The sequence below is a fragment of the Chrysemys picta genome, chromosome 6 (genome assembly GCF_011386835.1).
Source record: "Chrysemys picta bellii isolate R12L10 chromosome 6, ASM1138683v2, whole genome shotgun sequence".
NCBI classification, from domain to species: Eukaryota; Metazoa; Chordata; order Testudines; family Emydidae; genus Chrysemys; species Chrysemys picta.
The window spans coordinates 27,255,070-27,282,708 of record NC_088796.1 but is presented as its reverse complement, the minus strand read 5'-3'; the positions used below and the strand labels follow the sequence as shown (position 1 = coordinate 27,282,708).

At 42.3% G+C, this 27,639-nt stretch overlaps 1 protein-coding gene across 5 annotated transcripts in view; it reads left to right on the top strand.

Annotated features, from left to right (window-relative positions):
- RICTOR (RPTOR independent companion of MTOR complex 2) overlaps window positions 1-27,639 on the top strand; it is a 176,302-nt gene that overhangs the window by 133,905 nt on the left and 14,758 nt on the right. For 4 of the 5 annotated variants that reach the window (XM_065550014.1, XM_065550015.1, XM_065550016.1 and 1 more), the window contains 11 exons: window positions 71-147; window positions 248-326; window positions 5,459-5,568; window positions 5,677-5,764; window positions 8,831-8,923; window positions 9,858-9,964; window positions 11,632-11,861; window positions 13,222-14,251; window positions 18,675-18,852; window positions 21,155-21,239; window positions 22,661-22,894. In XM_065550014.1, coding sequence (XP_065406086.1) covers window positions 71-147; window positions 248-326; window positions 5,459-5,568; window positions 5,677-5,764; window positions 8,831-8,923; window positions 9,858-9,964; window positions 11,632-11,861; window positions 13,222-14,251; window positions 18,675-18,852; window positions 21,155-21,239; window positions 22,661-22,894 — 2,311 coding nt within the window. The remainder of the gene's footprint in view (window positions 1-70; window positions 148-247; window positions 327-5,458; window positions 5,569-5,676; window positions 5,765-8,830; window positions 8,924-9,857; window positions 9,965-11,631; window positions 11,862-13,221; window positions 14,252-18,674; window positions 18,853-21,154; window positions 21,240-22,660; window positions 22,895-27,639) is intronic. The other variant, XR_010588772.1, reaches the window with a different exon arrangement.

Sequence of the window (27,639 nt, the reverse complement as noted above, 5' to 3'; positions counted from 1 at the left end):
TTGCCTTTTTAATTTAAATGGCTTACATAAATTCAGGATTTTAAAATGAGTTTTTCTACTTCTCTTTTAGGCCAATCTTCATGCCCTTATCCAGATGAAACCTGCTCTCTCCCATCTTGGAGACAAAGGGTTGCTTTTGCTTCTAAGGTAGGTGTTACATGCATCTTTTCATTTCAGAAAAACTTATGTTCGTACTGCAAGTGGTTTGTTAAAGATGGACTATTCAGTGTCTGTTGTTACTTTACAGATTTCTGTCCATTCCAAAGGGGTTTTCCTATCTAAATGAGAGAGGTTATGTAACAAAACAAATGGAGAAATGGCAAAAGGTAATTCTAACAAGGCTAAGTGTATAGCCATTGCAAATTATTTTTAAAGGAGGGATGATGTGAATATAGACATTTAGAAGTTTGGAAGGAATTCACAGTTGTATAATATTAATGTCAGGACATTCTATTGCTTCAGTGATTGTTTGTGAGTGTTTCTAGTGAAACATCCTGTTATTAGGGACTCTTCACTCCATTGTGTGACTACTTTCTTGCCTTAGCAAGAGCATGTTGATGAGGTTTTTAATAATATAAAATTAACTAAAAAAAACATATTGGCAACAATTCCCTTTCACCAAATGTACACAACTACATGACTGATTAGATGGTTTAGGAGAGTGGTGGGTCTGCTGGGTTGTCAGATGAAGGTGGTGCATATTATTTTCTGTAGAAGAGAGAATTTCTTTCACAAAGAATTGCCTTCTTTCCAGATGGCTACTGGCTCTAATTGTTCCCAAAGAAAGTGAATCAAAGGATATGTCTATACTATGGGATTACTCCAAATTTACAGAATTCGATTTTTGGCAACCGATTGTATAAAGTCGAGTGTATGCGGCCAGACTAAGCACATTAATTCGGCGGTGTGCGTCCATGTACCGAGGCTAGCGTGGACTTCTGGAGCGTTGCACTGTGGGTAGCTATCCCATAGTTCCTGCAGTCTCCTCCGCCCATTGGAATTCTGGGTTGAGATCCCAATGCCTGATGGGGCAAAAAACATTGTCGTGGGTGGTTCTGGGTACATCCTCCCTCTCCCTCCGGGAAAGCAACTGCAGACAACCATTTTGCGCCTCTTTTCCTGGCTGAACATTGCAGATGCCATACCACGGCAAGCATGGAGCCCGCTCAGCTCAAGACAGCAGTCATGAACATTGTAAACACCTCACACGTTATCGTGCGGTTTATGCTGAACCAGGACCTGAAAAACCAGGCGAGGAGGAGTCTGCTATGGCAGCGCGGCAACGAGAGTGATGAGGACATGGACACAGAATTCTCTCAAATCGCGGGCCCTGGCACTTTGGAGATCATGCTGTTAATGGGACAGGTTATAGCCGGGGAATGCCAATTCTGGGCCCGGGAAACAAGCACAGACTGGTGGGACCGCATAGTGTTGCAGGTGTGGGACGATTCCCAGTGGCTGTGAAACTTTCGCATGCGTAAGTGCACTTTCATGGAACTTTGTGACTTGCTTTCCCCTGCCCTGAAGCGCCAGAGTACCAAGATGAGAGCAGCCCTCACAGTTGAGAAGCGAGTGACGATAGCCCTGTGGAAGCTTGCAATGCCAGACAGCTACCGGTCAGTCGGGAATCAGTTTGGAGTGGGCAAATCTACTGTGGGGGCTGCTGTGATGCAAGTAGCTAAAGCAGTCACTGAGCTGCTGCTACCAAAGGTGGTGACTCTGGGAAATGTGCAGGTCATAGTGGATGGCTTTGCTGCAATGGGATTTCCTAACTATGGTGGGGCGATAGATGGAACCCATATCCCTATCTTGGCACCGGAGCACCAGGGCAGCCAGTACATAAACCACAAGGATTACTTTTCAGTGGTGCTGCAAGCCCTGGTGGATCACAAGGGATGTTTCACCAACATCAACGTGGGATGGCCGGGAAGGGTTCATGATGCTCGCGTCTTCAGGAACGCTAATCTGTTTAAACGGCTGCAGCAAGGGATTTACTTCCCAGACCAGAAAATAACGGTTGGGGATGTTGAAATGCCAATAGTTATCCTTGGGGACCCAGCCTACCCCTTAATGCCATGGCTCAAGAAGCCATACACAGGCAGCCTGGACAGTAGTCAGGAGCTGTTCAACTACAGGCTGAGCAAGTGCAGAATGGTGGTAGAATGTGCATTTGGACGTTTAAAGGGTCGCTAGCTCACGTTACTGACTTGCTCAGACCTCAGCCAAACCAATATTCCCATTGTTATTGCTGCTTGCTGTGTGCTCCACAATCTCTGTGAGAGTAAGGGGGAGACCTTTATGGCGGGGTGGGAGGTTGAGCCAAATTGCCTGGCTGCTACTTACGCGCAGCCAGACACCAAGGCGATTAGAAGAGCACACCAGGAAGTGCTGCGCATCAGAGAAGCTTTGAAAACCAGTTTCATGACTGGCCAGGCTACGGTGTGAAAGTTCTGTTTGTTTCTCCTCGATGAAAACCCGCCCCCTTGATTGACTCATTCCCTGTAAGCAAACCGCCCTCCCCGCTTCGATCACAGCTTGCTTTCAAAGGAAATAAAGTCACTATCGTTTAAAAATCACGTATTCTTTATTAATTGATTATAAACATAGGGAGAGAATTGACAAGGTAGCCTGGCTGGGTTTGGGAGGAGGATAGGAGGAAAGGAAAAGGTCACTTCAAAAGTTCAAAATAATGACAGCCTTTTGCTTGGGTGGAGTGGGCGGGTGCACGGAGCCTTCCCCCTTCCGCCCCCATCCTCACGTTGGTCCCTCCTGTCCTCATGTTCAGTGGCATCTTTCCTGTACTTTGATACCATGTCCTTCCACTCATTCAGATGAGCTCTTTCATCGTGGGTCGATTGCATGATTTCCGAGAACATCTCGTCTCGCGTCTTCTTTTTCCGCCGCCTTATCTGAGAGAGCCTTCGGGACGGAGGAGGGAGGCTTGAAAAATTTGCATCTGTGGGACGGAGGGAGGGAAAAAAAGGGAGAGAAGTATTTAAAAAGATACATTTTACAGAACAATGCTTATACTCTTTCACGGTGAACACTATTCACATTACATAGCACATGTGATTTCGGTACAAGGTCGCATTTTGCATCTTATATTGAGTGCCTGTGGCTTTGGTGTTAGAGATCAGACGCAGGGCCGGGCAACAGAATTTGACTTGCATGCAGCCATGGTAAGCCATTGTCTTTCGGCTTCTTCAACCTTCATTAAAGCAGTGCCCTCCTTTCCCATATCAAGCCAAGCCCGTTGAGTGCTGCGGTTTTCCTGTTAACGTGCAGCAGCAGAAACCAAACTCGCCCCCCCCCCATCCAATTCTCTGGGATGATCGCTTTACACCTCCCTCCGCATGGCTGGTATCGGGGAAGATCCCTGCTAGCCAAACGCGAAAAGCTCAGTGCCAGTGCCTCTCCTCCTCCTCCCCCCCCCCACCCCCCAAACTGCTTGGCTGACTGCAAGGAAGGATTTCTTTTCAGCCACAGGCAAATGGCAACCTCTGTCCCCTTAATTAAATTCCCGTGTTTCAACCGGGTTACCATGAATGATATCACTCTCCAGCGAGATAAAGAACGGATGTTGCTTGAATGCCAGCGAACACTGGGACCATACGCTGCCAGGCTTTTGCAATGATACCAGATTTCTTGCTACTAGCATGGCGTGGTCAAGTGTCCTACCATGGAGGACGGAATAAGGCTGCACTGCCCAGAAACCTTCTGCAAAGGCTTTTGGAGTACCTTCAGGAGAGCTTCATGGAGATGTCCCTGGAGGATTTACCCTCCATCCCCAGACCTGTTTACAGCTACTAGAAAAGTCTGTTCTGGCCACGAATGCATCCCAAGTCCTCAGGGCAAATTAATCATTAAAAAACACTTGCTTTTAAACCATGTTTTGTATTTACAAAGGTACACTCACCAGAGGTCCCTTCGATGGCCTCATTGGGATACTGGGTTGGGAGGGTACTTCAGTCAGGCTGAGAAAAAGATCCTGGCTGTTGGGGAGAAGGGAGTGCTGTGTGCTCTCCGCAAGCTCATCCTCCTCCTCTTCATCTTCCCCGTCCGCAGAATCCTCAGGCATGGCTGAGATTACCCCCTCCTCGGAATCCATGGTCAGAGGTGGGGTAGTCGTGGCGGCTCCCCCTAGAATTGCATGCAGCTCAGCGTAGAAGCAGCATGTCTGCGGCTCTGACCCAGACCTTCCGTTTGCTTCTTTGGTTTTCTGGTAGGCTTGTCTGAGCTCCTTAACTTTCACGCGGCACTGTAGTGAGTCCCTATTGTGGCCTCTCTCCATCATGCCCTTAGAGATTTTTTCAAATGTTTTGGCATTTTATCTTTTGGAACGTAGTTCCGCTAGCACAGAATCCTCTCCCCATATAGCAATCAGATCCAGTACCTCCCGTACGGTCCATGCTGGTGCTCTTTTTCGATTCTCGGACTGCATGGTTACCTGTGCTGATGACCTCTGCGTGGTCACCTGTGCTCTCCACGCTGGGCAAACAGGAAATGAAATTCAAAAGTTCGCGGGGCTTTTCCTGTCTACCTGGCCAGTGCATCCGAGTTCAGATTGCTGTCCAGATCAGTCACAATGGTGCACTGTGGGATAGCTCCTGGAGGCCAATAGCGTCAAATTTCGTCCACGCTAACCCTAATTCGAACTGGCAATGTCGATTTCGGCCCTACTCCCCCTGTCGGGGAGGAGTACAGAAATCGATTTTAAGAGCCCTTTATGTTGAAGTAAATGGCTTCGTTGTGTGTACGGGTGCAGGGTTAATTCGATTTAACGCTGCTAAATTCGAACTAAACTCATAGTGTAGACCAGGCCTTAGGTGGTCTAATGAAGATATTGACACACTATACTGTCAGAAAGTGAACAGGAACACTCAGATCCACTGACATTAATGGGGAGATAGCTTCCCTTCTCCAGATAGGTACTTGAGGGCAGCCTCTTGCTTCAGTACACTGAGAGCCATTGGAGATGGCAGCCATTTTGAAAGAGGGCAGGTCTTGGAATTCTCTATAGTAGGTCCATAATTCTTCAGCCTCTGTTAAAGGACAAGATTAGTTATTAAAATAAGTCTTTCTTTCCATTAATCCTACAAAAAATATTCAAATGTAGCCTACATGCAAGATTTCAGTGTTTAAACGAAAAGCTTGAATGATCTGTTCTTTTAGGATTATGAGAGAGAAAGTGCTATATCAGGTGCTAATTCTCTTAGCATCCGTTTTTAAATTAATTTTATCCTCTAAAATAGTTGGGCAGATTTGTTGTAAATTTTCAGAAAATTCATTCTATATTCTAAGTACTGTAATTACTGCACTAGCTGAAAAACTCAACCCTGATTATGGTCAGAAATAGTTTCTCCATAATATAGTCATATATTGTAAATACTAGAAATATTTGTTGTCTGTCATATTATCAATGAGGTAATAGGCTCTATATTTCAATTTTCCTTTTTAGGAGTACAATTTAAAATATGTTGAATTAATTGAAGAACAACTTAACGAAGCACTTACCACTTACCGTAAACCTATTGATGGTGATAACTATGTTCGTCGGAGCAACCAAAGGTAACTTCTGTTGCAAATAAACTTGTTTGACAAGGACATGAATTGTGATGGCTTTTTAAAAATGTCATAATTATTGCCATGAAAACAGATCATTTCTTTTTCTACCAGATTACAGCGGCCACATGTCTACCTGCCAGTTCACCTTTATGGCCAACTGGTGCACCACAAAACAGGCTGTCATTTGTTGGAAGTTCAGGTGAGGACATTGACAATAGATAAATTAAAAGTAGGGCTGTCAATTAATTGCAGATAACTCTCATGATTAACTATAAAAAAATTAATCATGAATTAAAAAATTTATCGCGATTAATCAGTTTTAATCGCATTGTTAAACAATAGAATACTAATTGAAATTAATTCAATATTTTGGGATGTTTTTCTACGTTTTAAAATATATTGATTTCAATTACAACACAGAATACAAAGTGTACACTGCTCACTCTATCTTATTATTTGTTATTACAAATATTTGCACTGTAAAAGATAAAAGAAACAATATTTTTCAATTCACCTCCTGAAAGTACTGTAGAGCAATCTCTTTATCGTGAAAGTGCAACTTACAAATGTAGATTATTTTTTTTTTGTTCCATAACTATACTCAAAAAAATGAAAGCAGCAACAACGCAAAACTTTAGTGTCTACAAGTCCACTCCGTCCTACTTCTCGTTCAGCCAGTTGCGAAGACAAACAAGCTTGTTTACATTTACGGGAGATAATGCTGCCCACTGCTTATTTACAATGTCACTGGTAAGTGAGAACAGGCGTTCGCATGGGACTTTTGTAGCCGGCATCGCAAGGTATTTCTGTGCTAGTTATGGTAAACATTCGTATGCCCCTTCATGCTTCAACCCCCACTCCAGAAAGAAATAGGACTGAGTGGTCTTCTAGGCTCTAAAGTTCTACATTGTTTTATTTCTGAATGCAGTTATTTTTTTTGTATATAATTCTACTTTTGTAAGTTCAACTTTCATGATAAAGAGATTGCACTACAATACTTGTACTAGGTGAATTGAAAAATACTATTTATTTTTTTTACAGTGCAAATATTCGTAATAAAAAAAATAAAGTGAGCACTGTACACTTTGTATTGTGTTGCAATTGAAATCAATATGTTTGAAAATGTAGAAAACAAAATATGTAAATAAATGTTATTCTATCGTTTAACAGTACATTTAATCTGTTATTTTTTTTATCACTTGGCAGCCCTAATTAAAAGTAAAAGTGTGATGTGTAACCCTTCTAGAATAATTGACTTGGGATAACCTCTATTTTGATGATCATTTGAACAGTCATTAAATGAAGATTCATAAAGCTATGGCCTTTCCAAATTTCAAAGAAGTTATATCTTGCAAGGACAATCTTTACCTGCATTCTAGCATCATGTGAAATTCTTTCCTTGTGTTGAAAACATCACAGAAATATCTTTCAATCTGCTTCTTACAACTGATCATTGTGAATGGTAGGGGCTATTGAGGACAGAAATAGGAAAGGCAAACACATCACCAATCAGAAATGCTTTTTGGAGAGTTTGTTAGCTGAATGAACACTATAAGCAATGATTAGTAAAGCTATGCTTTTGCTTTATGCATATAGAGAATATGGATTGGGAATTTTTGTTAAAACAAATGTGTATTTTAGATCCTTGAAAATGAAGAGAGAAATAAATTAGTCTGTTTTCATTTTTAAAAATTAACTTGTTAACTTAGCGCTTAGAGTGAGTTTTATAGAATTGTTTAAATAAAATAAACTCAAGTGGAAGGCCAAATATTGCATTGATTTAATCCAATGCATCTGTCCCCTTTTGAGACCTGAATTAAACCTGGATAATTCACTAACAATTATATTTGATGCTTTCATTCAAGCTGCTAGTGAGCATCAGTTCATATAATTAAAATCATCACAGAGTTGGACAGAATATGACATGGGTGACAGTCTTTGTACAAAAGAGGCCTGAAAACCAGATAGTGACTGCACCGCACCAAAAGCAGGGGGGAATGTTGTCTCGGCTTGCTGAGAGAAGGCAGCTGTGCTTTATGGCTGGAGGGGGAATGAGGTCAGAAACTGCTACAAAAGGTGAACGGTGGTTAGCTTTGCGGCGCTGACTCACCCCCGGGGAATGTGAGGTTGGTAGTCCCTTTTTCCTCGCAGCAGACAAGGCAGCTCTCTCCCTCCCTCCCCCCAAGAGGTAGCAAATATCAGGTTGGTCTAGGACCTGTTGTGGGCGTTGTGCTAGTTGCTCCTTTTTAAGGCGGGCTGGGAAGGAATTTTTCCTGCACCACCAGATTGGCCTCGGTGGAGTGAGGATTTTTCCTCTTCCCCACAGAGGGTGTCAGGGAGGACCTTTCCTGGTAAGAAGAAAAGGTGGTAAGCCTTATGTCGCAACTTATTTTGTAAATGTGGGGTGGATGTCCAGTGCAGGTACTCCATAGGAAAGGCATCCAGTGACCTGGTAAAGGATTTAAAAGGATGTGCTGGATAAAGGAATAGAATTGGGGACTCCTATGATTTGTACGGCAGGGAGCCAAGCCCTCTCCCCCCCCATTCTTATAGCCCACCTTAACCCTCCTACGAGGGGGATGGATGGTAAGGTCCAAGGCATGGGTTGGCTGGAGGGACCTGGATGGAAAGAAGGGGGGCTGGTGGAAGCCCTGGGTAATGATTTGAATAAACATGGATTTTCCTACTCTGTACACTTTATCTGCTGGGTAGTCCCAGACATCTATTTAATAAAGTTGCAGCCTGATTAAAATCCATATCAAGTGTCTCCTGTCCTTCTTTCAGTATACCCAGACAACAGGGGGATTGTGGTTAGGTTTGAAGTATGTTGGATTGAGCTCTGCTGGGGAGATTAACTTGATTTAGGGATGGCATTATGTAATCATGCTATTAATCTCTGATTTGTAAATCATTTGGATGATGAGGGAAAGGAAAAAATATACTGAGAATCTCTTTACTCTTTGAATTGTAAAACTGCAATGAGAAGGTTTCCCAATGGTGTAAAAGTAAGCTAACTAAGAATTAACATGTTGTATGCACTGATTACAGAATCGTTTGTTCCTCTTTGGGATATCAGGTAGTGTTAAGTTTATAATTTTCCTTCTGCATTATTGATGTTAATCAATCCAAGTTTTTATATGCTGGAACGGTCCAATTTAAAGTGTGCGTATGTAAACATTTGTTAAAAGCTTTAGGAGAACCTGATGTATTGAAACTTCCAATATTTAGTCACTTTGAACTAAGTTTTTTTGTTCTCCTCCTCTAGAGTGTTGTCCCAGATTTAAGTTACACTGTTCGTTCCCCGATGTTGGATAAGTGGGAAGGAATTAAACATCTGAAAGCAGCCCTTTGGGCCTTGGTTAGTAATAGACATATGTATTGCTTTTCTTTCCTCTTATTTCTGCTGTAATTTTTCAGATACTGAAATAATTAAGGAATTGGTTTTAAGTAAAAGTAGTTCACAAAACTTACTCTTCTGGTATCCTAGCTGGTCTTTCCGATGAAATACTAGATATGCATCCGTAGAAGTGGGCTGTAGTCCACGAAAGCTTATGCTCTAATAAATTTGTTAGTCTCTAAGGTGCCACAAGTACTCCTGTTCTTCTTTTTGCGGATACAGACTAACACGGCTGCTACTCTGAAACCTATGCATTGCATGTGACTCCTGTAAAAAAGTGAAGTCTAACAATGATTTTTTAAAAGCAAAAGAATGTGTATCATGTATGGCAATATGTGTGGCTAATCTTCAGGGGATATGACTTGCTGTGACCTGCGTGATATCACCATCATTTTTCCAAAACAGTTTTTTGGGGGGCGGGACATCGACTGGTGGGTTTGAACCTACCTGGTTCAACTGACCCACTGCGGGGAGATAGGAGGGAAGCCTGAAGTCTTTTTGGGGTGGAGCAGGAACAAAATTGGACATTAGTTTCATCATATATCATGGGTCTGTCTTCCCTCCCTCCTCAATGTTTGTTCTCTGTGCCCCAGTCCAAGTTGACTATTAATGGGGATAAATAAAGTGCCGGTATGATGAGGGGAAATGTAGGATTATCCTTGTTCGGTTATCCCAGGGCCCAAGGTGGCATATGGTGCCCCGAGTCCTTCATTGCTCACAGGTGAAAAATACCAGAAGGATTGGCTATCTGCTCTTAAAAGTTAAAGGTTTGAAGTTATAATAAAATTGTGGCCAGATGGCATTTCACCTTATTAGCATGCCAAGAGTGTTGTGGGCACCACTACAAATGACATCAGCAGTTAAATTTATTTAATGGCAAATAACTTCATTCCAGGGAAATATCGGATCATCAAATTGGGGCCTTAACTTGCTTCAAGAAGAGAATGTGATTCCTGACATAATGGCACTTGCCCAGCACTGTGAAGTTCTGTCCATTAGGGGGTATGTATATCTAAGTTTAAAATTAAAATCTGCAAATAGTATTTCCTGACAGGCCTAGAATGTATAAAGATTTCTACTTTTGCTTACACTGGATTCCTTTATTAAACATCATTGACAAAGTTTGAGAAATTTTCCAGGTCCTCTAAAAAGGTCAAAAGTTTATTTGCAGGAAGTGTCATGGAAACTAGGTTAGGAAGGCCATCATGAAAGGCATTTATTTTATTTTTGTTTTTCTAAAGAAGCAAGTAAAATTATTAGAAGTTCTTAAATCTCTGCCACTATTCTTTTCGATTTTTATTCAGTAATATTTGTACAAGTTTTTAGGAGGAAACAGATAAAATGTATTTGGTCTCCAAAAACCTATTATCACATTACCCCTTAGACTGTTTGAATGTAATAGAAAATGAGAAACACACAGTTAATATGTGGGTTAAGTGGTTTGACCAGAATCCCATAGGAACTTTGTGGCAGCAGAATGCATGCTAGTGATTTTAGACCCTTGTGCTCCCTTGATCTCAGCCTGTCTGTTCCCCTGTGCTCCACCTACCCACTCTGGTTTCTGCAACCTTGTCTCCCCCTCTGCTCTTATTTTCTCTCTTTTTCCCTTCAACTCTATTCCATTCCTCACCCCTCTGCATTTGAATCAGGCCACTGCTTCTGTTTCTCCATGTTACCTAGGTGTCAGCATGAGGAGCATTGAGAGGACAGGAAAGATGTCTCCCTGCTCTCAATTCCTGTGTGTTGCACCAGATTGGCCCCCATCTGGCAGGAGAAACAATTGCAGTTCTGTTCAGCCCCCTGCAGCCATAATAAATCTCTATTGAGCATGTGTGAACTGAGAATTTTAGAAGGCTTATAACTTGGCCAAATTTGGATGAATTTTCACAGGGACAGTGCATCTCTTTGCCAAATTTCATGTTCCTGTGCTAAAGCATGGACATGCTATAGCATCTGTTTAAAACGGTAATTTTTTAACATGGGCAAATGACATTTTCCCCTAAACTTGTTTTTGGAATCTTACCTGAAACTTCAGGAAAAGAACCCACACACCCACCAAAAAAAAAACAAAAACAGAAAACAAAAATAGAAAACAACAACCCACGACTTCCACCAGCAGTCTGAGGCAGATACTCAACACAGAAAATTTCAGCCCCAACAGTTAGTTTGTCATAGTTATAAATAACTGAAAAAAGGGTCTTATAATGGAAAGTGTTGGGCAAAATTAACTATAGGCACTGCTACCAGTTCAGCCTATACATTTCTATTACTGTATTTCTTGTTACATGGAGAGTTTCTTACTTTTTGTTTAGTTCTGTACTGTAAAACAAACAGGAAGTATGAACTGATTAACATTGCTGTAGGAACCTTAACTTTAGCTTTTCCTGATTAACTTTTTAAAACTGTGGAACATTACATTGCATTACACAAGTTTATTTTTTTTCCCATTTAATATATTTAACATGTAGTTGTTGCCTGTACGACACTTGCTCTGATTTGTTTTTCCCATTAGATAGAACAAAAAAAGCTACTCAGCTGGTCTATATTGGATTATCTTGCAACTTTGTTTCCTCTTAAAAATCAAATGTATGTTTGAATAACTCAGATCTATTGATTAAATCAGGCTATTGTTACTTTTTTTTTATTATTATTATTATTATTAAATACAGAACCTGTGTCTACGTGCTTGGTCTAATAGCCAAAACTAAACAAGGTTGTGACATTCTGAAGCAGCACAATTGGGATGCAGTGAGACACAGTCGTAGACAGCCATGGCCAGTAGTCCCTGATGACATGGAGCAACTCTGCAATGAGCTCTCTTCTATACCCAGCACTCTTAGCTTGAACTCGGGGTCCACCAGTTCTAGGCATAACAGTGAAAGTGAATCTGCACCATCAAGTAAGCATAGCTAGAATTAATGGTACAGTGGTTCAAAACAACATCTAGAAATTGTTTTTGTAGGTACAGTATTATACTTACAACCTTGGTGTAAATTTTCTAGGCTTAATAATAATACTACATTTGTTTTGTGATTGATATTGGGAATTTAAATCTGCTGCTAACCATACTGTATTTAGAATCTTTAAATAGCCCTAAAGAATGCAGCACTGCTGATTGGAGGTTAGTCTCAGGTTAAGTATTAAATACAATAAAGTAGCTATATCTTTGAAACAATGAAATCTTTAAAATATAAAATATTTCGTAAAAGATAAGTAACCTGACAAACCAGGATTTGAAGAGATGTCTTCCTTTTCTGATGGGTACAGAAACTAGTATAGACAAGTACTACGTGTTGCAGAAATTGAAACAAAAACATAGTAATACTTATAGTCATTGTAAACACCAAAGGAAATGATTATGTTCAATAGCTTGTGAGGAATTTAGTAACAAGTCCCATTGCATTTCAGTGAGACTTGTGTGCCTAAATTCTTTAGATGTTTAGATGCCTTCAGTTGTCAGGTTACTTGCATTACTTTTTTTTTTTTTTTTTTAAAGAAATTGTACATATTGACAGGTGAAAGGATATCTTAGAAAATTTGTGAAGGCAGCTATTTTTAAGCAATTGTTCTGTAGATCATTAAATTCAATAATTATAGTCATCAGGAATAGTCACACAGTGTAGGTTGGGAGATCACACAAATTTAATTCTCAGTGTGTTAGCTACATGCAGAGAAAATACCTTTCAAAACGTTTGAAATAGCTGGTTGCTTTTTTTGTTTTTGTTTGAGTTCCCCTTTTATGAAGACTAAAATAACTGGCACACGTGGCTATATAGCTTACACTCAAAACTCATATTTGTACAAACCATTTAGGCATCCACATTTTAAAAATATGTTGTATGAAGAAATGAACAAAATATGAATGAATTTTAAAGGTGTGATTCAAGCTGTGTGATTCAGATTTTAAGTTTGATGCAGCTTCTATTAACAAAGAATGTAACTACAATTCGTTTTATGGAAATTTCTTAGCATTGGCTCTAGGGAAAGTTAACAGCCATCTTTTTCAAAGAACAAAAATAAGACAGGGCAAGAGAAGGGGATTGTTTTTTCTAAGCAGGAAACAAAGGCTAATTTAAAATGTGACTCGTGCATCATAACATACACGTTTACTTCTTTTTGTTTTAGAATTATTAAATGTATTTACCTGATCTTACTGTGTATCAAGTTTCAGTAATTTTTCAATAAGTTTTTTACAATTTACTACCTACACGTCCTAGAAATATCAGCATTCAGTAATAAGAATCCTTATTTAATTTCAGGTATGTTTATCATGGAGGATGACCGGTTTGGCAGTACTTCTACTAGCACATTTTTCCTAGATATCAATGAGGATGCAGAACAAACATTTTATGACAAACCTGGACCCTTAAAGGATAAGGATCGTAGTCCTTTTCCCTTTTTTGCTTCTAGCAGATTTGTGAAGAATCGCATCCTAAATTCACTTACTTTGCCTAATAAAAAACATAGAAGTAGCAGCGATCCTAAAGGAGGCAAACTGTCCTCATCAGATAGTAAATCAGGCTTGAGGCGAAATCGTACTGTAACAGAGCCTTCCAGTAGTATAGACTTTACTCCTGGGGATGAATTCACTCCTGGGTTCAGAGTTCCTAAAATCCATACTTTACGCTTAGAAACTTCATTTGTTGCGAGCAAGCACATGGAAGATACAGGTAGTACCCCAAGTATTGGAGAAAATGATCTAAAGCTGCCAAAAGGTCTTGGAAATGAAAATCACAGGGAGAACACAAGCAGAGAGAGACTAATAGGAGATGGTTCTACACAAACACATTTCAAGAGTCGTAGCTTAAGTTTTAATACGGATACCACAACAAGTGGCATAAGCTCAATGAGCTCAAGTCCATCAAGGGAGACGGTGGGTGTGGACACTACAAATGTAGACACTGACTGTGGAAGTTTGAGTACTGTGGTAAGTACAAAAACAGTTAAAACAAGCCACTGTTCAACACCACAATCTAACCACCTGCCTCTTTCAAAATCAATTTCTGTATCCCTGGTGCCCCCAGGGTCTTCTCATACGCTTCCTCGAAGAGCACAGTCCCTTAAAGCTCCTTCTCTTGCTACCATAAAGAGTCTTGCTGACTACAACTTTAGTTATACAAGTTCTCGAGATGCCTTCGGCTATGCTACACTGAAACGCTTACAGCAGCAAAGGATGCATCCTTCACTGTCGCATTCAGAAGCCTTAGCATCTCCAGCAAAGGATGTGCTGTTTACTGACACTATTACCATGAAGTCTGGGAGCTTGGATTCTCGGCTAACGCCAAGCAGGTAAGAGGCATCCATGCTAATTTATTATTTCACAAGCATAGCTGCAAATTAAATGAAATTTTTTTTCTCATGAAAATTACTTCTACAGCTTTCTGCTAATGATAGGTAACATTCAATGCCTAATGATCCACAAATCCATTGGAAGCAGTGTAACTGTGTTAAGGGAATAATCAATCAACTAGGGATCTGAACTTCCTAATTGCTGTTCTAAAAGGCCCAGCACATATAACTGTCCTCAGAACCTCTCTGCCAGATAGACCCGTCACAGGAACAACTATTTTCTTATTTATCTTGGTGTTTTTTCCCATTTAACTTTTTTGGTTGTGTTTTTTTTTTTTTTTTAATTGTTAAATACTAATATTTAAGTGGAAATAATAATGATTCAGACTCATCTCCCTGTTTTCATTCAATGAGAGCAAACAGTGTTTTATTTTCTTGAGTTTCTCCCAGTGTCATTTACTGAGGTTTTAAACTGAGAGCACTATCTCTGGATTAGACCTGGATTAAGTCCAGCACAGGGAGACACTGTGTGAAATCCTTGCCCCACTGAAGTCAATAGGAATTTTGTCATTGACTTCATTGGGTCCAGAATATCATCCGTGGAACCCGTTTTTAGAGAAAGTCAATGTCTCCTTTATATTAGTGTGTGATGTCAGACATTCTGAAGCACTGATTAGGCCATTACATAAGATGTTTGTCTCATGACACTGACAGTCTTGCTTTTGCTAGAGAAAAACTACCAGCTGCTGAAGTCCCAGCACACTCCCCCTTTTTATCAGGTCACTGTCCCTGGACTCTGTTTCCAGAGCTTTGTCTTTTGTATTAGTCTTTGACTCAAATGTGTCTCGAATTTGAGACTGCTCCTGGCAAGGAGAAGTTTTCTAGCTCTGTTTTTTTTTCTATCTGCGCCCTCTCCCTCCAACACACACATTCTTTCACCAGCATCCTGGTTGATGTGACAGAAAGGGGAGAGGTTACCATAGTTGTTTCTTCTCTGGAGCCTCCTGGCTGCTGCACAGGAGGCAGGCATCTGGTGCTCTGTCTCCCACGAATAATTCTAGTGCCTGCCTCTGTTGCTCATTGCTTTCCCAAGCTGCAGCAGCATGAAATAGGACATATTTGACTTTCTCATATGTTCTAAATTTAGGGGCATAGTTTTTAAAATCTTGATCTTATGATAGGATATGGTCCTTTTTTAGTCGAATGTAATTTGAGAGGTGCATAGTGCCCACAACTTCCATTTAAGTTATGATTACTGAGCATCTTTCAGGTCATGCCCCAAATCATCATCATAAGCTCACACCTGTTTTATTACTGACTAGACCTCAGGAAAATGTCCTCACTCTTTACCTACACTAGTGTTTTTTCTTCTTGTCTTCCCCTGAGCAAAATAATTAAGTTCATAGGTTAATATTAAATTCCTAACTCGGCAGTTGGAAATGAGGAAAATAGTGGCAAATAGGTGTCATTAGAACATTTAAAGTGGTATGGCTGTTTTGTGGTGTTCACTCATTGTAGTAAGTAGTTGTCTAGGTCTAGATTAATGGCATGAATTTTTTTCTGCATCAGTTGCTACTCTAATTAGTGCTAGTACGCAGAGATACTTATTAGAATAAGATACCAAGAATAAAATCCAATTCTACCTACTTTAACCATGAGACCAGCAAATGAAGCAGTGGTCCTACAGATGATCTCCTTCACTACACAACCCTGATTCATGCATAGAAATTAGAAATTAATGGAGATATCCCATCTCCTAGAACTGGAAGGGACCTTGAAAGGTCATCGAGTCCAGCCCCCTGCCTTCACTAGCAGGACCAAGTACTGATTTTGCCCCAGATCCCCAAGTGGCCCCCTCAAGGATTGAACTCACAACCTGGGTTTAGCAGGCCAATGCTCAAACCACTGAGCTATCCCTCCCCCACATCCCTGCATAGAGAGGTCCATCTTGTATACTGAATGTGCCAGGAGTCCTGTGGAAAAAGTAATATTTGATCATGTAATTAAAGATTATCGAGTATACACACACACAAGGGGACTGAATTAAGGTTGCACAGCTATTTTTAATTGTCGGATTTCCTAAGCTTTGAGTGCTTGACTTGGCAAACAATGATCTTTTAACATAGTTTTTGTATTTAATTTCCTATGTTTTTAAAAAGCAAAGGGGGAATGGGGAAAAAAGAAATTTTTTCGACATAATATTGACACCCATATGGGTCATTGGTAGGGTTGAGACCTTTAGATCCACCATATACCTCTGCCACTTGAGCTAGCAGAGTAACTGATAGTTGTTAGTAGGTTGTGCTTTATGTGGACCAGTACTAAAGGGGAATGAGAGACAGTTTGCCAGATATCTGCTGATAACAGAGGGATGGGAGACTCCAGAATCTTGGGTTCCCTTCCAAGATCTGTAGGGGGAGTGCACTAGTGGGCACAGACTCTTCTTCCCATTCCCTCAAAGCATGACCCCTTCTGCCCCATCCCCTCCAACATGTTCTTGTCTCTTCCTCACCGCTCACTATCCCTCCCCATCCTGTTCTTCTTCCATAGTCACTCCCAGTCTTCATTCCTCAGAACTCTTATCCCATTGATCAGCCAGTCCCATTCTCCGCTACTTGGCACCTCATCTGATCTCTCTCTCTCCACTCACCCAGTCCCACCTCCAGCATTCACCATCATACTGGTTCCCAGTCCCAATCCCCGCATTGGTTCATCTCATCTCATTGTGCCCTTCACCCCCAGCTCCTGTCTATTTTTTACCAGTCAGTACCAGTTTTCCCCCTGCACACTGGCTCTTTATCAGATCTGTCTCCCTTCTTTTCTCCTACCCACTGGCTTTCAGTTCCAGACTTCCCTGTCCCAATTTCCCTCTCCTCTCTCCTCACCAATACTAGTTCGCCCTCCCAGGTTCCTTGTCCCCATTTCTTCCACTCTCCATCCTTGGGTACAGATCTTGTCCCCTCTGCATTCAGTTCTCGTGGTTTTTTCCTCCACTCTATCTGAGCCCAGCCAGGGTAGGGAAATCATTGAGCACACAGGAGAAAGAGTCCCTGCTCTCAGTTCTAGTGCCCAGACCTGGAATGGCCTGCAACAGCCCAGAGCTGCAATTGTAGGAAGAGATCTGCTCCGTACCAGGAACACACCCAGTGAAGACAATCTTTGGAGAATTTAGCCCAGGGATGGGCAAACGTTTTGGCCTGAGGGCCACATCTGGGTGGGGAAATTTGCATGCAGGGCCATGAATGTAGGGCTGGGGCAGGAAGTTAGGATGTAGGAGGGAGTGCAGTGTGTGGGAGGGGTGTGGTGTGCAGGAAGGGTCTCAGGGGCAAGGGGTTGGGGTGCAGGAGGGGGTGTGGGGTGTGGCAGGAGGCTCAAGGCAGGGAGTTAGGGGGTTGGGATGCAGGAAGGGGTGCAGGGTGCGGCAGGGGGCTCAGGGCAAGAGGTTGGGGTGCGGCTGGGGTGTGGGGTGCAGGAGGGGTTTGGGGTTTGGGCTCTGGCACGGCGCCGCTTACCTGGAGCAGCTCTGGGGTAGCAGCGGCGCGCACTGGGGCCAAAGCAGGCTCCCTGCCTGCCTTGATGCCACACCACTCCCAGAAGCGGCCGGCACCATGGCCCCTGGGGGAGGGGAGGGCAGAGGGCTCTACGCGCTGCCCTCGCCTGCAGGTACCTCCCCCAAAGCTCTCATTTGCTGCAGTTCCCCTTTTCCAGCCAATGGGAGCTGTGGGGGGCGGTGCCTGCAGGCGAGGGCAGCGTGCGGAGCTCTCTGGCCCCCCACTCCCAGGGGCTGCAGGGACAGGGTGCCAGCCACTTCCGGGAGCAGCATGGGGCCCACGGCACCACGGGGGTGGCAATCCCGCGGGCTGGATCCAAAGCCCTGATGGGCCAGATCCAGCCCGCGGGCTGTAGTTTGCCCACCCCTGATTTAGCCACTGAAATCTAAAATCTCTATTGAGCATATGTGAAATGTGATTTTTTCCCCCCACCCCCTAAGGCTTGTAACTTGGCCAAATTCAGGCAAATATCAAAAGTCACATCCTTGGCACAGAGGCCACCCCTTGCCAAATGTCAGGTCCTTTCCCCCAAATCATGGGGGTGCTAGTTTCCCAAATAAAGGTTGTCAGACATTTTTTTAACATTGGCAAAATGTATATTTCCTTGACCTTGTTCTTGGAAATAGATAAACTATTTTGGCTGAAATTTTCCAAAAGAAATTTCAGCCTGAAGCAGACACCTGGCATGGAAAATTTAAGCCCAAGTGGTTAAAATCTGGCCAAGTCATAAGTAACTGGAAATGGGGTCTTATACTGGGATGTGTTTGGCAACCTTAACACAGGCAGTACTAACAACCCCCACCTATAGATGCAGAATCTAAAAAGGAGTGATTGTCAGGAGTTTGTCATTTGTTCTTTTAATTATCTTACAGGTTCATGAAAGCTTTAAGTTATGCCTCACTAGATAAAGAAGATTTATTAAGCCCTATTAACCAAAACACACTGCAGCGTTCCTCCTCTGTTCGGTCCATGGTGTCCAATGCAACGTATGGTAGTACTGATGATTACATTGGCCTTGCTCTCCCAGTGGATATCAATGAAATATTTCAGGTATGTACACAGCAATGTGTTTAACTGATGTACAGAATGAAAATGAGTTTGCATTTATTTTCATGAGTAATGCCAAAACTTCCCCCACTGATTCAGTATTCTGTTAGAATGTGTGAAATTCTCATCTACCTCAATGAGGAGATCTACATATGTAGGAATAGCCGGATACTGAAATTTCTGAGTTGCACACGTTTCTGAAATGGGGACACTTTCCTACCTTAGTTATTTACAGAAGAGTTCCAATCCATTTCGACACATAGTTTTGGAAGGGTGTTTTTCATTTAAATTAACTTTTCTTAGATAAAAAGCTAATGAATTCAAGTAGAAAACCTATGCTTCTTGATTTTGAAATCTCAGCACTCCCTAACAGCTATGTATGTGATATTACTTTGTGTTTCATCACAATAGGACTTCCTGTTGACATTGTTTTATACTAAAATTGGCATAATCATTTTTCACCTCCTCCATCTGCACTTGATCTTCCCTCGTGAAATCCTTCTGCCACTCCCAGTGCGCTCCCATCATTAAATAACTACTGCTTCATTTCTCTTCTCCTCCTCCTCCTCCTCTACATGCTCTCTCGCCTGTTTTTTCTTCTCTAACCCTTTGTAGGTCCTCTGCGATCTCATTTCTCTTCTGCTACACTTGGTTGTTTTCACTACTGGCCAACTTAGATGCTCTTCCATGTTCTCATCCTCCTTGATCTACTGATAGCCTATCACTTCCCCCTCTTTTACCATTCACTTGACTGTCTCTGCCTTTCTCATCAAACTCTCCTTCAGCAGAATTTTCCTCATTGGCTTCACTTCCTTTTTGTTGGTGGTGTTCAAGGTTCTGTCCTTGCCCCCTCATCTTACTGCACCCTTTTCTTAAGTAAACTTTTTCTTTTTAGATCTGCCATCTCTCTGCTGGTGGTTCCCAAATCTAACTTTGTATCCCTCCAGTAATGTTCTGCAACTTTCTCTACCCAAACACATACCTAAATAACTGCACAGATAACATACATATATGGACTTCAAGCTGCCAGCTCAAAACAACTATAGTGCAATGTGGAACTCTGTTCATCCCCAAAGCCCTCTTCCTCGTTTCTGTTAATAATTGCACCATCCTCCCTGTTACCCTGCTTCACAAACTTGATGTAATGTTTTTACTGTACTCTTCAGTGCACACGTCCAGACTTGATAAATCCTGCCAATTCTTTCACAATTTGTACAGCATCTAGCATGATGGGGCCCTTATCCTGATTGAGTTCTATAAATGCTACTGTAATCTAAGTAATTAATAATTCATCTTCAAAATGTGACCCATCTTCTACACCACTAGTGCTAAAGAACCTGGTTGATTCCATGGCTATATTACTCTCCTATCCAGCATGCTGTATCTAAAATAATCTTCCTTGAATGTCCCTCACTCTTTGCATTTCTGCACTCTTTTCTGATCATTTTTCATCATATTCAAACTTGCTCATTCTCATCTTCATGGCTGCAGATACCACTGCTAGTGCCTAGTTCTCCCTTCCCTATCCTGACTTCCAGCTCAGCGCACCTAGCTATTCCTAGGGACGTGTAGAATATCCTCTGATCCTGTACGATGTAGTTTCATTCCTCCTTCAAATTCCTGCTCAGGACTCACTTTGGTTAGACTTCCAGTACTGATCTCTCGCCAATATCTGTTCTTCTATCAAACTTTGTTCCATCAAATTTATCATATAATATACTATACAATATCTAAAAACTATGTACACAATAGAGGAAAAAACAAAGAACTAATAAGATGTGTAACTACATAAGTAATTTATTCCTTGATTTTTACTGTTGTAATCCTCTTTCCAATATTTCCTTTCACCCTCTACCATTAATTGTTTTGCTATACATAAGGGCTTGTCTACATGTGGGGAAAAGCCTACAGTAGCTGTTAGTGCGGAGTAGATACTGTACACTGATTTCCTATGTGGACACTTTCTGGGCTCTCTGCACACTAACTTCCCCATGTAATCAAGCCCTTACTTGCATCTTAAACTCTATGGAGTAGAGTTCTGTCCTTAAAGCACCTTTCACATGTATGATATTTGTAGAAATATTTGTAGATGCAGCAAATGATATAATCTTCAGGTTATTGTGTGCACTTTGTCTATTAGCTGTATAGATTATAAAAACGTAACTAATTGTGATCATCTTGTTTTATAAGCTTCAGTTTCCAGCTGTTCAACAAAATCTAAAAAAAAATTCTGCATATTAGTTCAAAGATCCTTTAATGACTTTCTTGAAACACTTCTACATAACTTTCATTTAAAATGTTTCAGGTTAAGGAGACTCCTTATTTCCAAAAGAAAACCATGCCTCCATTTGATGACCGTGGAACTAGAGTCTTTGCATCTGATGTAGGAGGTAGTTGTTTTTTCTTTTCAATACCATTTAATTATATAGCTTGACTTTACCATACTTTTTTTTTCTTTCCTTACCCTTCTTGAAAAGGTTATTCTTAGCTGTTCAGTTTTGAGGACTGAATTTAGATTTTTCAGGATAATGGAGCATTGGCCCCATATCAGATCTTTCAGAGTAACAGATCTTGCTTGCAAGATGTCCTGGTCTTGCTTGGAAGCAAGATAACACACCAGGGAAAAGAACTAGAGACCAATTGAGAAACAACTGATCATGATGGGTTAGAGAAAGCAAACTAACTGTAAACCAGGGCAGAAATTCTCTCCCCCATTGATAGTAAGGTACGTCTCCACCAATTGTTGCCCACTGTTTGTAACCTGGAAGATTGGTTAGATTCCCGTTTCCTCTGGATGATCATCTTTGCCTGCTTGGTAACCTGACTTTCTGCCATAAGCATATTCAACCACCGTCTCATGGTCTTCTCTGACTACTTGTGTATTTCCTGGTGGTATTGACCTACAAAGCCTTACCGCTTATGATTTTCCTACTGAAATGCCACCTCTCTCCTTGTGATATATTGTAACAATTGAAATCAGCAGGGGCGCTTGAGCTGGACACCCCGCCCTACTCCAGTATGGTGTAAAAGATGGTGTTCTTTTGGTGGATATCATGTTTCCTTTAGGAATGTTTCCCCCTCTTAGATCAAAATAGTCAGAATCCACTGACCTTCAGGTCTCGCTGAAAGACACGTGTTTTTAAAGAGCTACTGAAGAAAGAAATATTGTTAGTGGCAATGTAAAGGGAAAGTGGGGGATTTGGTTTATTTTTGGGCTTCCTGGTTATTTACTGTTATGGGGTTGCTTTTCTTCTTTGTTGTAATTTTAACTGGTTATCAGCAGCACTTGCAGTGTCTTGGTTAGTTGTGTAGTTATCAAACTTGTCACATACAAAAACTATTGTACAAAACGTTTTGATTGCATACATCAGTTTGTTGCACCAATAAAAGAGAAGGTCAAATACCTGCTTCTATTTTTGTATATATTGAGTTTATACCAAAGTTTCATGCTTTTATTTTGAAAGGGAGTCAATATTTATTATGGTTTTTTTTGCATTATTAATGTTGAAATATATTCATTATTGGCTGTGCATATTTTCTTCAATTTGAATGTTCAATGGATGTATTTTAATTTTGCAGTATTTTGACTGTCTTACTCATAAAGAAATTGAGGTTGTATGGGATGTTGTGAGATTTATTACAGAAAGAAAATTAGAGTTTTAATACGAACAACTCTTCTTGGAGATACGCCACTTCCCAACTAAAAATATTTTGTTTTTTGGCTAATTTTTAAAAGGGATTTAATTAAAAGAATATAATCTTAACTTACTTTGATCTTGCTTTTTTCTGATTTCTAATTGTGTGTCTACAGGCCATCCATCTGGGACTGCGGATGTTGTCAAAAGTCCCTTCCAAATGCTTAGACAGCAGATCAGCCTCACCGAGATAATGAATACAAGTCGTTCAGATGCCTCTCAGTTTTTAGAAAACACAGAAGACACTGGGTTACAGGAGCACACAGATGATAACTGCCTTTATTGCGTTTGTATCCAGATACTGGGATACCAGCAGAATAACAGAGTGAACACTGCATATAGTCATTCAGGTTAGTTTGCCTCCATTACTATCTACTTTTATTTATGCTTCAATGGGACTTATAGAAATGCTGAATAAAAATACTGATGTCTGTTGTGAAGATGAACAAAAATAATGCATCCTTTTTAATGGCTATGCTGTCTTTTGTATAGCAGCAAAATCTTGTGCAATCAGCAGTGATATTTCTAGATTATAATTTCCCAATTTTCCGCTTCTTCTCTTGGTGTTCATGCAATTGTGTGCATACATTCTTTAAAAAAAAAAAAAAAATTTAAAAGCTCACCAAAGAAGAAAATTATTTAAAATGTGAAAATTTGAAACCTAATTCAAGCCTGCACATAGATCAGCATGCAGAAAACTGAGATTCACTTTCAAACCAACTGGAAAAAAATATTTTTTCCATGTCAGACAATATGTATGTTAAAATGGAAATAACTAGCTTATGCTTGGAGAGTCTGTCTGAGAAAAGATGCAGTGAACAGAAGGGGATTTGGTTGTTTTTCTTCTCCAATTACTCTGGTTTGGAGTAGAATGAGTCATAAGAGGTTTCTCCACTTCGCTCCCAAACCTGCTTCTGCAGAGTTTGCTGGTGTGTGCCCTTTATGGTGTCTATAGTAAAACAGATTCTGCTAACAGAACTTCTAACCTCTATAGGTAGGGCCTCCGCCATTTCACCATGCTGATCTACTTTGGATCAACCTTAAAATTTAAAAATCTGAGTTCTGTTTCCAGCTCTGCCACAGACTTCCTGTGTGAATTTTTTGGCAAGTTCCGTGGAATTACACTGGTGTAAAACTGGAGTAATGCCTCAGTTCTCCATCTGTTAAAATAGCTTAATACTTCCTTTTTCTGCAGCCCAGTCTCTCCCACAATTCTGATACATATGAGCTATTTGCCTCCTGCCTTCCATTTCCAGGGGCAATGTAGTACTGTAACACAGCCCCTTCTGGTCATGTCCTGTTTTCTAGCTTGATGCCATCTCTTCTGCCATGGCATCTCATCTTGCAGTTCATAGGCAATTCACTTTGCTCCCAACCATTTCTTTGCCAGCTTTAATTAATTTAAATAATTTTTCAGGTAGTGGTGAGCTTTTACTCTCCTTCCTCCTCCGATCAGGTAAAAAGCAGTGTGGTGGTATCAGCCACCGGGATCTGACCTTTACCTTCCTGCCAGTGCAGGCATGATGGAGCACACCTGCCAACACCAAGCTAAATCAGTGTGAGGCATCATTTACAGGCTCTTCAGAGGGCCTGTTCACGACCAGCTGACCCTCATGCTGCCAATGCCTGGGACTTAGTCAGACAGTCTTATTGAGTCCGTCCTTACCCCAAGGAGCCATGACCTAAATGCAGAAAAGCCTGATCAGGAGTCTCAGAGCATATGGGGAAGAGAATCAAAGGACAGGGAGGACACCGTCTGGCCAGCCCAAGGAGTACATCCTATGGCAGATCCAGGTCAGAAGAAGAAATCATTGAGTAGGACATGGTGTTGCTTTTCTGTTCCCCACCAGATGCTAAAGTGAGTCCTAAGGTCTCTGGGGAAAGAAGTAAGACCATATGCAGTTCCCCTTTTTCTCAACACAAGTCTGGGGACTCTAGCAATGAGACCCCATCCCCCAGGAAGAGGGAGTGGAACCCGGAGGGGAAGAACAGAGAGGGAGATCTATTCAGATAGCTTAAGATAGAAGAGCTGCAAGAGACCCTGCCCCGGCTACACCTGAGTGGCAACTCTTTCAAAGCGGGTGAAAAAAGTTTTAAAAACCAAAATAGAATAAAAATGAGAAAAAAAGCTAGAAATCTAAGAGGTGTTTGTGCCCTGACTTAAAGCATCACCCCTTCTACTAAAAAAAGTGCTCATATTCAGGCTCTGAGTAGGGCATGGAAGAAATGCAGAAAAGGTATTTTATCTCTGTTTAAATTTGAGACCATATGGTGCAACAGGAGCAGATATATAAGGAAAAGTCTCAGGGCAAATACCTGCCTTTCAAATCTTTGTCTGAGACCGCAATCCCACCGCACCCATTCTTTGAAGGTGTGATCAGGGAGAAATGGGAATTCCTTAATAAGGATAAGCCATAAGCAGGTATGCACATGCCTTAGCTGCGTCAGCCCAATGAGCTGTTGGCTTTGAGTTGGCTCTTGCAACTTATAGAACCTAGGTTAAAAAATGCCATCACAGAAATATCAAAGGTCAGTGCTGCAGTGGCATCTATGGCAAAAGATATAATGATCCTATCTGAATGGGATTTCTTTCCCAAAGATGCAACTGATAGAAAGATGGAAGCCACCAAGGGATTTTGAGGTTTCCTTGGCTACCCTCAGAATGTCCATGGCCACTACATGCATCGCAAGAACTACCGTGTCCTGGCTGGATTGACCATAATGCCAAGGGAGACACAGATATCCTGATTTCTGGTCTACCATTAAGAAAATATCCCTAGCAACAGCTTCTTCTTCGAGAGATGTCCCTGTGGGTGCTCCACTCCAGGTGTTGGTGCGTCCCTGCGCCTTTGCTCGGAGATTTTTGCAGCAGTACTCATAGCGGCCACGCATGCTCAGAGGCTGCCCCCCGCTGTGAGTCTAGGTTGATAGTACGCATGCGTGGCCGGTCTCCTCAGTTCCTTCTCTACCGTCCCCGGCCTGAGACGGAGCTCAGCAGACTCGTTAGGAAATCCCTCACTCTTGCTACAATTACCCTTTTAGTAACTAGTTTGTTGTCAGTTCTTTGTTAGTGTAGTTAATTACCTCGTTTATCTGTTACAAAAAAAAAAAAAAAAATTCTGTCAGCCGTGGCCGCTTTGGCCATGCCGGGCTCCACAGGCTTCAAGCGCTGTGCTACGTGCAAAGAAGCTATCCCACTATCAGATGGCCACTCAAAGTGTATAAAATGTTTGGGGGAAGCCCACATTCCCCAAAAATGTGCCCATTGCTGTAAACTCAGTTCCAGGGCACGGAAGGACAGGGAGCTTAGACTTAGACTTTTGCAGGAGGAGCAGTTTATCGGGTCAGTTTCAGACCCAGGCGCTGAATCCGGCTCCGCTGCCCGCCACAGCCCCCCCGCCTCAAAAAAACTGAAAAAATCTACAAAGAAGGGGCAGCCTTCTTCACCAAAGAAGGTTATGAGGCACAAGGTTTCTCCAGGCAGATCAACGGTCTCCCTGCCTGTGTTTCCTCGCCTCAGCAACTTTGATGAGCCGGGGTCTTCAGGAACTGTGCAAAAGCCGCCTGAGGCTGCGGCGGCGGCGCGAGGCTCCGGTGCCGAGGCATCAGGCTTCCAGTTGCCTGCCTCTATTATGGCACCGTTCGGCACCGCGACGGACGCGGTGCCGACATTTTACAACATGCCTGATCCCCTGCAGGCTGATGTTGCCCGCCCGGCACCAACCGCGGCACCGACCCCCGTGGTGCAGTCTGACAGGGAGGTCACAGGCAAAACCCCTGCTCAGAGGAATGCTCCCGCACGGCAGCCTCCCCCTGCTCAGCTTTCACCTCACGCAGGAGCCTCACTATTTCAATTTACTCGGACAGCAGATCTCCTGGTATCACCTATCCTGCAGTCTCCCCTGATGAATGCATGTTCTTCTCCAATGCCTGAGTCAGGATCTGAGCAGCCTTCCTCCAGTGAGGAGGAAACTGATCCACAGGGAGTTTTTTCTCCATATCAAGACTCCCACTCCCAGACCCCAGGCAATAGAGGTTATAAGAAAACTACCTCATCCTACTCTCAGGATCCTGCCTCCTGGGGGGGTGAACCCCTGGATGGCACCACCTATGCCCTACCCACCACCATGGCAATATTGGACACCATGGGCATCGTACCCTCGGGAATACGTGCGCTATGGCAATTCCACCAGGCGCAACACCGATCCAGCACCGCCCCCTGACGAATATGCCAGTGACACGAGACACCTGGCAGCACAGTCACACTTCCAGGATAAACCTAGCCCTGCTCCTATTCCAGCAGAGCCGGAGCTAACACCTGAAGAAGCATTACTTCCCCTTCCTCCGACACCGTCAGATGACTATGCAAAATTCCAGGACCTCTTTAAAAGAGTTGCCAGTGACTTGAGAATTAACTTGGAGGTAGTCACTGAACAACAACATGAGCTAACGGACATCCTACAGCCCCCTTCTTCCTCCAGGCTGGCATTACCAATTAACGCAGCCCTTTTAGAACCCGCTAAGTCCATCTGGCAGACTCCAGCTACAAGCCTACCTACCTGTAAACAAGCGGACAGGAAGTACTTTATTTCTCCAAAGGGCTCTGAATTCCTTTTTACCCACCCGGCACCAAACTCATTGGTAGTAGACGCTGCGAACCAGAGGGCTAAACAACAGTATTCTCGTTCCGCCCCAGCCAACAAGGACAGCAAGCGATTGGACCTCTTTGGTCGTAAAGTATACGCATCCTCGACCCTACAATTTCGTATAGCTAATTATACTGCAGTCCTTGCAAAATACGACCACAAAAACTATAATAAATTCATGGATTTTATTGATGACGTTCCAGAACAGAAAAAACAACAGTTCAGAGCTATGGTTTCCGAGGGACAAAGCATATCACGCACCGCTCTCCAAGCGGCCCTCGATGTAGCCAACACTGCAGCAAGATCGACCGCTACAGCAGTAGTCATGCGACGGGGTTCATGGCTCTCCTCCTCTTTTTTTCCTCGAGAAGTTCAGAGCACCATTGAAGATCTTCCCTTCGACGGTGACAAACTTTTTGCTTCTACCACGAACTACGTGCTTCATTCAA